Source organism: Bos indicus, chromosome 15, assembly GCF_029378745.1.
Source record: "Bos indicus isolate NIAB-ARS_2022 breed Sahiwal x Tharparkar chromosome 15, NIAB-ARS_B.indTharparkar_mat_pri_1.0, whole genome shotgun sequence".
Lineage (NCBI taxonomy): Eukaryota > Metazoa > Chordata > Mammalia > Artiodactyla > Bovidae > Bos > Bos indicus.
In genome coordinates this window covers 14,798,819-14,811,849 of record NC_091774.1, presented here as the reverse complement: position 1 = coordinate 14,811,849, position 13,031 = coordinate 14,798,819, and the positions used below count along the sequence as shown (strand labels likewise).

Here is a 13,031-nt window from a genome sequence, read left to right as displayed (position 1 = left end):
TTCCATCCATTCATTTACAGAATAAATCCCATCTCCTGTACTGTTACTCTTAAACAGCTTATTTGTTAGCCAACCATGAATGCACCCTACATTATTACATAGCAATTCAAAGAAGTTAAGCCCATGATTAGCCTTTCATCTTCTTGGCAAAACTATTAGCTCAGTTATGAGAAAACAGCTTAATTAGTGGAATTTCCTCACAAACACAACTAAAATAGCATTATTTAAATAGAACATTAGTTGCTGCTATTGTTTTTAAAATCCTGAGCAGAGAAGGAATATTTTGTTCTCCTTATATGTTTAAAATCTGAAGGGCCCTTCATCCAGCTTCCTGATCCCAGCAGTGAGAGATGATGATGAGGGCAGGAGGAGACATAGAATCTGGCTAATTGTAACACAACTGGTCCTTTTGATAAATTTGCTATTTAAGTCTCTGCACAAACATTCAATTATTTATAAAACTGATGACTGCCAACAAACATTATTACTATCTCACATGGTCAGGAGGAAAATACCAAAGAAAAACATAAGCAGACATGTATAATAAAGTGTATTTATTATATACACTTATGTAACAAAAAATACATTTTTTTTTACTTATACATATATAGTGTATTTTAAGTTCTATCAGTGAAATAAGATTTAACATTACTTAGCAACTTAAGCTCAAAATCAAGAGTAAACTGCTTTTAGATGTATGGCATATAAAAAGTTAACACAATTACTAAGAAAGAAATATATTTGTCATGTATTCTCCTATGCAATCGGTAAATGTGATCTTTTTGTTTTTCTAACAAATATACCAGAAGCAAGAGTTGCTCCTTTCAAGATATTCTCCCTGGAAAGCAGTACACTTAACCATCAGCGACGCCTTTTGCAGTCCCCTGATAAGGCATATGTGATTTTCCCCAACACTGTCAAATACTATCTTAAAATAGAATATGGTAATAGTTAAAAGTGGGTCCGGACTTCCCTGGCAGTCCAGTGGGTAAGACTCCACACTGCCAATATAGAGGTACTGCCAATATAGAGGTACAGCCAAATGATTTAAAAAAAAAAAAAAAGGTCTTATTTAGTTTTTCTCTTAATGAAGTAAAGAATATTTTATTGAAGCTGAAATATAATGCTAATGCCAAGCACAGCCAGCAAGTGCCCTACTGGACATTCCCATGGCAGTCCAACGAAAAACCAACCAGGCTCCCAGTGGTCTGAGGTCTAATAAAACTCCTGGATAAATAACTGATATACCACTGAGCTGTACCTAACTTTGGGGTTCTCAGATCATTTATCATGAGTTAAACATCTTTAAGACATGAACTCTTTACCTCATTAGTAAAGTTATCTCATAAATCAGGTGTTTTTCAATCTCCTCTTGTATCTTTCCAAAACACTAAACCTGTATTCACGGTAATATTTTAAATCATTTTCTAGAATGTTGATGGCTCTAAAGCACATAATCTCTCGCTCCATACCTAAAAACAAAAAAACTGAATCTATTTCATCTATATGTTGCCATGATTTCCATCTAAACACATTTTTTCATCAAAACTGCCTAAAATAGGAGTTCATTTTGAGTTATCTTGCCTATTTCATTCCTTTACCTCCTTTACTACTACTACTACTACTACTAAGTCGCTTCAGTCGTGTCCAACTCTGTGCGACCCCATAGACGGCAGCCCACCAGGCTCTGCCATCCCTGGGATTCTCCAGGCAAGAACACTGGAGTGGGTTGCCATTTCCTTCTCCATTGCGTGAAAGTGAAAAGTGAAAGTGAAGTCGCTCAGTCACGTCCAACTTGTAGTGACCCCATGGACTGCAGCCCACCAGACTTTAGCAATGTATAAATGAATTTTTGAGTGAATATATTATCATTATTTAACATAAGTTAAAAATATTAAGTGAAATAATTTAATGTGATAATACTTCTAGTATCTAGGAAACTTATAAGAACTTCTACTTTACATGAAATGTAAGATAGTCAGTGACCAAACGCAACTCTGACTGGATAGCTTAAAAGAGAGATCTAAGAATGGATATCCCAGATAAATTACCTGTCTTGTCATCTGCCAGACACAGTCAATAAATTGAAGAAAAACGGGTGATCTGTCTGCATCTGCATGGTTCTTATCTCCATGGCCAACTCTCTGAAGCAAAGAGTGAAATATTATATAAGCTTTGTAGGATTTTTTACCTTTTTGATGAAAATAACTTTATTTTTCAAGAAAAGTAACCTTTGCTCAATATTTTATAAATTCAGAAAATCTTTTTGAAACAACACTGCAAGGAAAACAGAAATCACTCAATTCCACCAAGGAGAAATGTCTATTAGCATTTCAATCTGCAACCTGTCCAATTATTTCCTGGCAGGAGACACCTGTAACAGGAATTACAAGTGTGTTTAACAAATGAAGCTTAGATCCTAAAAAGCTGACAATGGGAGACGGGAAGTCAGACCTCAGAGCCCAGATTTTTGTCCTGAAGATTTACTATGCCCTGAACATTAACAGTTCCTGGTACACTAGCCCCAGGAAGCACAGGTCTCCTTTAGCACCTTGGCCAGGGCATGAGGGGGACCTACTGCATTGGAGCTCCAGGCGGTCTTTCAAAAAGAATCACATCAGCACAAACCCCTGAAAACTTTTAAAAAATGCTTGACATCTCCCCTCAAGCATGCACTCACCTACTTTCTTATCTTTTTTCTCCTCTGAGGACCTCTGCTCCAGATGACTGAGATAAACACCTACCCTATAACCCAAGGCAGTGATTTTAAAAGAGTGATCCAGACTTCCAGCAGTGGGAGAGGTCTGAGAGTTCAAAACTATTTTCATATTACTAAGACATGCTTTGCCTTTTTCAGTGGGTTGACATTTGCACTGTGCCGTGCTTAGTTGCTCAGTTGTGTCCGACTCTTTGCAACCTCATGGACTGCAGCCCACTAGGCTCCTATATCTATGGGGATTCTCCGGGCAAGAATACTGGAGTGGGTTGCCATGTCCTCCTCCAGAATGGTGTAAAGGTGATGAGGGAAGAAAACTTTTGGTACCTTAGGAGGAAATCAGGAAACAAGGCATTGGAATCAAGCTATACTATAGTTATTATGTTTGCCCTACCAAACACTTGCAGTTAAATGAAGAAAAAAAGCCAATCTCTCTGAAGCCCATGTCCTTGATGAAGCAGTAAAAATTCTTATTAACTTTAATAAATCTCCACCTTGGAGTATAATTTTTTAAGTATCCTATGTAACAAAATGGGAAGTACACATAACGTGCTTCTGTTGCAGACTTAAGTAGAATGCAGGAAACACAGCTTTCCATGGACCATCATTTTAACATGAAAGAACAACTGATATATGAATTATGGTTACTAAGACCTGAATATCTTGTAGATATCTTTTTTGAAAATGTACAAAAGTGAATGTGTCACTTCAAGGAAAACAATGGACAGTATTTGTTACCAATGATGAAATTCAAGCTGTTGAATCAAAGTTAAATTTGAGGGAAAAATTTACCTGAGTTTGATAGTACTTAAAAGACTCTTCTGATAAAATTAGTAGTAGTATTAGTATCTGTGATTTTATGATATATAATGAAATGCATTAAGACTGGAGGAGCTGTGTAAATCACTAAGCCAGTATTTTCCCAATTACCAACACATGATATTACAAAGTCATGCAAGGTAAAAGATCTACTTATTCAAAATGCAAGACACACCAATGGAATTTAATAGAACAAACACCAAAAATCTCATCGAGCTAGTTTTAGATTCCACATTACAAATAACCACTAAGAAACTTCCATTTGTCAAGTTTTGGCACAGTAGCAAAGAAAACTATCCACAATTCTCCGGAAAAAATTAAAATACCTTTTTCAACCTATATTATCTGCATGTGGTCAAATTTTCCTCATGTCTTCAATCAACAGAACATATTGCAACAGACTGAATGCAGAAGTAGATATGAAATTTATCTTCTATTAAGCCAGATATTAAAGAAACTTGTAAAAAATGTAGAATAATGCCACTCTTCTCATAAAACTTCATGCTTGCCTAACATATTATGCTAGTTACTTTTCTTTAAAGTGTTATTCATGCTAATATATAAGAGGACTATGGGTTGAATGTTTGTGTCCCCCAAAATTCACATATTGAAAATCGAATGCTCAATTTGATAGTTTTAGGAGCTACCAAGGTCATGAGGGTGGAAACCTCATGAATGAGACTAGTGCTCTTATCAAAAGGGACAGGCCCCAAAGAGCTCCCCAGCCCTCTTCCACCATTAGAGATAACAGTGAAAGGTTGGCAGTCTGCAATCTGGAAGAGGGCCTTCACCAGAACCCTATCATGCTGGCACTCTTAACTTGGACTTCCAGCTGTCAAAACAGAAATAAAGTAGCCTAAATGGACTAAGAAAATAGATTATTTCCTTAAACAATACATACATTTAAAAAATTTAATTTCTAATATGGAAAATACTGATATAAACAAAGTTCTTTGGGGTCATCAATAATTGCTAAAAATGGAAAGAGGTCCAGAAATCAAAAAGTTTGAGAATCATTACCCTATATTAAACATGTGCACATACCCTCTGAATCAGATGTGCTTTGTCAAATCCTGCTTTCAGATAACAATCAGGAGGGGGAAAATGGAGTAGGTAGTCAGAGTCAGCAATTTAGGAATCCACTGCAGCTTCAAGCAGTCTGAAATGTTTATGATTTTGGTTACACTTATATGAACATGTGCAGCACTGGAAGACCGAAACGTCACTCTTTTAACAGTCTTATCATGGTAAGTACATTTTATAGAGAGTTGAAAAATATAAGCCATCTGAATGGATACGCCAGATGACCAATTTTATTTAATAGTTCAAGTTTAAAGCAGCAGACTACCTTTAAATATCCATTTCTTGCAAGGTTTTTTAAAATAAACACTGCTAGTGGATACTAATAGCTAACATTAGAGACAGCATCTGGGCAAACATATTTCAGAAAGTCTTTCAGCTAACCTAGGAAAATGCTGCCAAAAACCACACTCTTGGGGGCTTCAAGGCCTCTGAGAATCTTACCTCTCGTCTTCAGGATCCTCTAAATAATCTGACAAATTTCTGTTGAGAAGTTTACCCCATTAGAACAAAGGGTCAGTCTTACATGAATATCAAGTGAATAAAAGACATGATCTTCACACGCCTTGTGTGAGATGCACATGTGATACCCCGAGTCAAGGTTCTTCACTCACAAGCTGAAATCGATGTCCGAAGCTCAGCCACTCTTTTTCCACGAGGACTTCAAACCCTCGGATGGTGCGGTAGTATCCGTCCAGCATGAGCATGGCCAGGGAAGTCAGCTGGGCCGTGCGGTCCCAGCCATCACTGCAGTGCACCACCACAGACGTCTTTCCTGACTCCACCCTGTCAGCAATCCTGAGAGCCCCTGCAAGGATAAGCTGAAAAAAGGATTTTTTAAATGAATTTTTTTAATTAAATGCTTTACTCCTCAAAATTTGTAATAGTTCTGTTCAGAGATGACTATCTCAAAAACAGGTGGAGAAAAGAACATCAGTCCTTTCCTAAAAGGAATTTTTGTGAATGGTGGAAGATACTGACGCTTTGCTTTTAAAACTGAAAAATCTCAAAAACGCAGACTCCTATTAATCCACACAATGAAATATCCAAACAAAAGGTAACTTCGGATTTTAAACAAATCAAGAGTATGACTAATAAGAAAGAAGGATTAAGTTCCAAAGAGACCTATTTCTAAGATTCTTCAAATATTCCAACATCATCCATTTAAGCAAAAATAATACACCAACTGAATTCTTACCTGTTACTCAAAACAGTGATACTTAACCAAATCAGAATAAATATGAAAGCAGTATAAGTTAGATATTAGAAAATATTCTACAGTTTCTATAGCATTCACTCTACTGTTTTTATACAACACAGCAAGCAAAGCATAAAATTTTAGAGAAAGCTGACTTTTACATATTGGTATGAATGAAAAATTCTCATTGGACCAATATATTATCATGTCAATTTCACTGGTATCTAAAATAATTTCAGGTATTTTGTTTAAATATGCAAGCTCTCTCTGCAAAACAATTTACCTTCTCTTAAGTTGATCTTGAGTTAAAACTAGATAGAATTAGATGTAACCTAAAGAGAAACACACTGGAGAAGGCAATGGCACCCCACTCCAGTACTCTTGCCTGGAAAATCCCATGGACAGGGGAGCCTGGTAGGCTGCAGTCCATGGGGTCGCTAAGAGTCGGACACGACTGAGCGACTTCACTTTCACTTTTCACTTTCATGCATTGGAGAAGGAAATGGCAACCCACTCCAGTGTTCTTGCCTGGAGAATCCCAGGGACAGGGGAGCCTGGTGGGCTGTCATCTCTGGGGTCACACAGAGTCGGACATGACTGAAGCGACTTAGCAGCAGCAAAGAGAAACACACAGTATAATATCCTTTAAACTGAACAATAGAGCCCCCTTCTACTCTGCAATGGCCCAATCATACTTTAAGAACAGCATGATTACACAAACATAGATAAGAGTGAAATAAAAGAAATGCTATACTAGGCTTAGAGAATTTTATGATGATCTCCTTTTAATCATAATCGTAGGCATATTTTGGAAGTGGGGTACTCTGAAGCAATCTCAATCTTGTCTATGCATCAGAGTTATCTGTGAGCATTAAAAAAAAAAGATTAAAAAAAAGCCTGGTCTGTATTATTCCTAACTCACTCTTTTAAATAACTTCCACCTGTAATTCAAATATGGTGCTTCCCAGGTGGCACAGTGGTAAAGAATCCACCTGCCAATGCAGGAGACACCAGAGACGCAGGTCTGATCTCTGGGTCAGGAAGATCCCCTGGAGAAGGAAATGGTAACCCACTCCAGTATCCTTGTCTGGGAAATCCCGTGGACAGAGGAGCCTGATTGGCTGCAGTCCGTGGGATCACAGACTCGGACATGACTGAGTGAATGAGCACACACAGAGCACATGGGTCAAATATACATGCAAAATTACACATCATTGACCTAAAGGGTTAGAACAGTTGGAAAGCTAAGACAACAAGGAAGAGTTCTCCAAAGTGGTCGTCTTCATCCATTCATTCCCTTAAAGATAAGCATTTTTGGAGTCCTCTACCACGCAGCAGGCACTGCTCACAGTGCTGGAACTACACAGCAGCAAACGGAGCAAAGTGCTGGGCGTAATGAAGTTTATATTGTACTTAGGTGAGGCCGGCCGGATGCAGAGAAAGAAACAGTGTGTCAGAGGGCAACAAGTGAAAAAGTACCATCCAGCACTAGGGAGCATAGGCAGAACTGTCACTGTGTATGGAGTGGTTAGGAAAGGCACCTTTGAGAAGTTGATGTCTGAACAGAGATCTAAAGAAAGTGAGCGGGTAAGCCTTACAGGTGTGAAGACTGAAGGAGGAGAAGGTGGTCCAGGCACAACTGTACCTCGTCCAAGGAAATGTGTTTCTGTTATGGCCAGTTTTTTGGAGAGAATGTTGTACCTGCTAAAAAATGACCTGTAATTTACAGAATGCTGCAGTGAATGTCAGTTCCAAATCAAGTCTTACGGTTTTCTATTTACACATCATACAATGTAATAGACGGTCCCCATGACCGTGCTCTCTAAAAGAAGAATGTTCATGTACTTTGCTACATTCAAGCTTCTGTGTTTCTAGAAGAGAAACAATAATCAAAATAGTTTATAATTCTCAAGAGGTCAATTTAGCCTTCAATTTTTCTTAATTTTAGAGCTCTTCATGTGAGCTCTTCATACTCTTTAACATGAAAAATCCTATTTCCATTTATTTCCTAATATTAATATATGTGCTCATATATTATATAGAGATCTATATATAATATACAGAGATATATATTTTGGTAAGCTATGATACTGAAATTCAGACCTATCTGAAAATATTTATAACTATAATAACTGAAACAATGTTTAGTGCTTCAAATGTTATGTTTAGGCAAGCTGAGGTTCATACAGTCTCCTTCATTTAACTACTTCACCTCATGTGCCTGGCCGGAATGGTTTTCAAAAACTATGTAACAATTATTTATTGGCTGATTTATTTACATCATATAGTACTACACTGGCTCCTGTGGGGACAAAGAAGAAATATGATTTATCCTGTCCTACTCTCCATGAATCAGCAATCTATGTTAATTGACACATAAAAGTAATTAAATCAAGTACATGGGAGCATCTGATTAGCTGGAAAGAAAAGTAAAATGAAAAGCTCAGAGAAAATGGAAATGAATTCCATCTGGGAAGACTTTATCAAAGAAGTGAACTGGGAACTGAAGGATGGGCAGATTCAGATAGGATAGGAAAGAGAGGCAGAGAAGGCAATGGCATCCCATTCTAGTACTCTTGCCTGGAAAATCCCATGGACTGAGGAGCCTGGTAGGCTTCAGTCCATGGGGTCGCTAAGAGTCTGACACGACTGAGAGACTTCACTTTCAATTTTCACTTTCATGCATTGGAGAAGGAAATGGCAACCCACTCCAGTGTTCTTGCCTGGAGAATCCCAGGGACGGGGGAGCCTGTTGGGCTGCCGTCTATGGGGTCGCACAGAGTTAGACATGACTGAAGCAACTTAGCAGCAGCAGCAGCAGCAGGAAAGAAAGGGGAAAAAAAGTACAACAGAACCAAATGCATAATACAGAAACCTAATTCATTCAAACACCAAAACTTAAAAGTAGTTCTAATTATCAAAGTAGTGATCAATTTTTCACTGTTTAAAAAGGTACTTTGATCCTGATTTCAGTTGTAAGAGCCAACACACAAGCGGGCAGAGAAAGTCCTTGTGTGACAGTCTCTAACAGTTTAAAGAACAGTAACATATACCCACCTTAATATGCTCCAGCCAGTGAGTAGATTCCAAGTTAGACAACCAGTGGGTCTCCTCAATGTTGGGATACACAATCTCCTTAAGTTTTCGTAAAGATTCTCTCATAACATGGATATTGTGGATATCTAGAAAAACTAGTTCTGCATTTTGATAGGCATCTTCACTTTCATAACCTCCACCTTTTGCCTGAAAAAATAACATCACACGAAATAAAAAATGAATGCATATTCATGGTATGATGACATCCTTGAAAGAGTGCCATAAATTACCCAAAAGCATCAAAGCTGATACATGTGACTGATGGACAGGAAACTCCATGGGAAAATGTGGCTGGCTCAGGGCAACTTAACCACGCTGTCCCACACGTTCTTCATAAAACAAGAATACACATGCTCACCTGACTTCCTCTTGTTGCTGTTATTAAAATTATATATGATAACATATAGGAAGGTACTTAAAGCACTGTAATTTCACTATCCATATCTCAAGTCCTACCAAAACACAATTTCATACAGAAGACTGAAGCTCCATGTGCAGGGACATCTGTCTAGTTTACACCTGACCCATGCTTTTCTTCACTTCATCTTAATATTTGCAAAGTGCTTTGTAATCACGGTGACTGACTTCTAGGGTAACTGCACAATTATTATTAAACAAAAAGACAAAACAAATATAAAAGCACAGAGTACTACAGAATATTACCACTATTTTCAAAGAGATAAATGTACATCTACAGAATAGAATGAGAAATAGTTGGTGTTCACAGTAAGCTACAGCTGGAAAGAAGAACCAAATTTTTCTGGGTTGAATCTTTCTCTGTTTTATGAATAAAATATTCTTTTGCCTTTTGGATAAAATATGCCTCTTATCTCAGGTATAAAATCACACCTCTTTGAACACTAATGGAAAAAAAATTAGGAAGATACTGGAACAGTCACTGTAGTTATATAAAATTAAGAGATCACATTTTTGAAAACAATAAAACTTACCTCTTAACTAACAACAAATTAGTGAAGAGTAGACGTTCAAGTTTCCTTTCTGACACTGACAGCTTGGGAAATGGTTTAGAGTCAAGATGGGCACAAGTACAAAATTAACAGCGTTTCATTAGGTCCCTGTTAACAAGGATTATTCTGGAGAGTAGGGACAGCTCACATCAGGGGCAGAGGGACATTCAAATGTGTTGCAACAAATCCTAGAAACATGGCCATACTGCAACTACACAGAGCCTGTCACGAAAACACAGGACGAAAATGCTCTGGAATCAAGACTCGTAGAACTTGATGAGTATGTCAAATGTTGTCATGTAACTCTGAAAATATACTAAAAACACTGAAATACATACTTTAAGAATCCATTTCATGTGAATTATATTTCAATACAACTGGTATTATTTAAAAACAGAGCAACTAGATAGTAAAACCGAAGACACACAAAAAAATCACTGAAGACAGAACTAGAGGACAGAGCATTCCAGCAAACCCCAAAGCCGCCAACAGTCACAAGATCTCAATGCTATCGTAAGGATGCGTAAGGAAATGCAGAAGGAAGCAACGCATATAAGATGGACTAGAGAACAAGGGAATCACAAGAGAGTCTTACAGTTTTTATTGTTCTGCTTCCTGGTTTTAGCTCTCTTCCTCCAGAACTACAGGAAAGAACAGGTCAATCTAAGAAGTGCAGCTGAAACCGAGAAGGGTTCTGTCCATTCTAACAGACAAGTTATTAGAGAAACTCACAGATTAAGTGAAAGAACTAGGAAACAAATAGAAATAAAAGAGAAAAAATTAGAAATGAAGACCAAATTAGAAGAAACTCAAGAGCAAACGAATACAGTGGATATTAAATTAAAAGAAACAGTGAAAAGTGAAATATATAAAAAAAAGGAATTAGACATAAAAAAGATTCAAGAGAAAGAGACAAATGATGAACAGAGGCAAAGAAGAGACAACCCAGGGGTAATAGCAGTCCTGAAGAAGAAAGCCAAAACAAAGAAATGAAATAAATACTAAGAACTATGATTAAAGAAAACAGTCATGATGCTTTTAAATTGAAATTCCCAATGAAAACAGCACACATGCATACCTGATAATATAAACCCAAAATATACAGCATGAAGACATATTCTGGCAAAATAACTGGACTTGAAAGAAAAACAAAAGAGAAAATTCTTTGTACGTCGAAGTAAAAAGAGTGACTCAGAAAGAAAAGAAATTTAGTTTATGATTAGACTTTGAAACTTTATGACAAAAAAAAAAGGCAATTTTAAGACATTCAAGAAAATCAAATGCGAACCAAGAATTTTATGCCCAGGAAAACCAACATAAATATAAGGAACATAAGCTGCTCCCCCCAGCCCGTGTCCATGCTCAGTTGTGGCCAACTCTTTGGGACCCCATGGACTGTAGCCCACCAGACTTCTCTTTCCATGGAATTTCCAGGCAAGAACACTGGAGTGGGTTGCCATTTCCTGCTCCAGGTGATCTTCCCAAGCCAGGCATCGAACCCACGTCTCTTGGGCCTCCTGTACTGACAGGCAGATTCTTTCTGCTGCTCCACTTGGGAAGTCCCTCATAAGCTGCTATCAGCAGGTGAATACTCAGAATATTGTTTCTATCAGCTCTGCTGAAATACTTAGAAGAGAACAACTTCAGACAAAAGAAAAAGACTAAAGACTTCCACATAAGAAATGGTTGCGTGCACAAAATACAGCTAGAAGTCAGAGGTAAAAGGGAGAAGTGTACAGAAGGGAGTGTAAAGACTACCTACTCTGACAATGTAAATACAACACATGTATTTTACAATGGGAGCAAGTCCAAAAAAATTTTTCCCTAAATGTACTGGGGATACTAGTAACACTGTTATTCTAGCACCACGGTAGGATAAAGCAAGTGAGTAATTATGTAACATAACAAATCTTATCATTCCCTCTGACTTTGAGAATCAGCATTCCTGGTGGGGAAGGAAGAAGTCACACAGGTAATTTTGAAGAAGTTATGTTAGAACCTGCCTGCCAATGTAGGTGACATAAGAGATGGGGTGTCGGGAAGATCCGCTGAAGGAGGGCATGGCAACCCACTCCAGAATTCTCACCTAGAGGCTCCCATGGACAAAGAGCACCTGGCAGGCCACAGTCCATAGGGTCGTAAAGAGCCAAACATACATATGCATGCACACATGTAACAACTCAACACTGAATTCAAACTGAAAGAACCAGTATGAACTCATGAAGTACTTTATCTTTAAAAATATATTAATGTTTCCTGGCTTTATCCATTTCCTAGTCTATTCAGTAAAGACTCAGAAATTGGACCAGTCCAGTAGCAAATAAGAATCCTTAGCACCAAATTATGGTTTCAAATACCATCTCCTACTAACAGAAACCAGAACTTCTTAGGGAGATGGCTATTCCAAGCCTGGGACAGGAAACGTACAAGATTTCCTGATGACTCTGCTGTATCTTATCATACCAGATAGCAAAGATTGCCATGTGTGCGGCTCAGTCACTTCAGTCGTGTCCAACTTGTTGCGAACCCGTGTACTGTAGCCCGTTAGGCTCCTCTGTTCACGGGATTCTCTAGGCAAGAATACTGGAGTGGGTTGCCATGCCCTCCTCCAGGGTATCTTCCCGACCTGGGGATCAAATCCATGTCTCCTGCATTGCAGGCAGATTCTCTATCGATGAGCCACTAGGGAAGCCTAAAGATTATTTACTATGGTCATGCCAAACAAATTCGGGAGGTAATTTGAAGTCTCCTTTTGATAAAAGGTGGAAAAAAAATTCTAATACTATCTGCATGAATTAGAAATTGCTGACTACATACAAACACAACATGTGCTTCAGTTCAGTTCAGTCGCTCAGTCGTGTCCGACTCTTTGCGACCCCATGAATCGAAGCACGCCAGGCCTCCCTGTCCATCACCACCTCCCGGAGTTCACTCAAACTCACATCCATCGAGTCAGTGATGCCATCCAGCCATCTCATCCTCTGTCGTCCCCTTCTCCTCCTGCTCCCAATCCCTCCCAGCATCAGGGTCTTTTCCAATGAGTCAACTCTGCACATGAGGTGGCCAAAGAACTGGAGTTTCAGCTTTAGCATCATTCCTTCTAAAGAACACCCAGGGCTGATCTCCTTTAGAATGGACTGGTTGGATCTCCTCG

At 38.3% G+C, this 13,031-nt stretch overlaps 1 protein-coding gene across 5 annotated transcripts in view; it reads right to left on the bottom strand.

Annotated features, from left to right (window-relative positions):
• MTMR2 (myotubularin related protein 2) overlaps window positions 1-13,031 on the bottom strand; it is a 110,254-nt gene that overhangs the window by 5,211 nt on the left and 92,012 nt on the right. For all 5 annotated transcript variants that reach the window (XM_070803339.1, XM_070803343.1, XM_070803340.1 and 2 more), the window contains 3 exons: window positions 8,871-9,056; window positions 5,230-5,436; window positions 2,052-2,144 (listed from right to left, as the gene is read on the bottom strand). In XM_070803339.1, coding sequence (XP_070659440.1) covers window positions 2,052-2,144; window positions 5,230-5,436; window positions 8,871-9,056 — 486 coding nt within the window. The remainder of the gene's footprint in view (window positions 1-2,051; window positions 2,145-5,229; window positions 5,437-8,870; window positions 9,057-13,031) is intronic.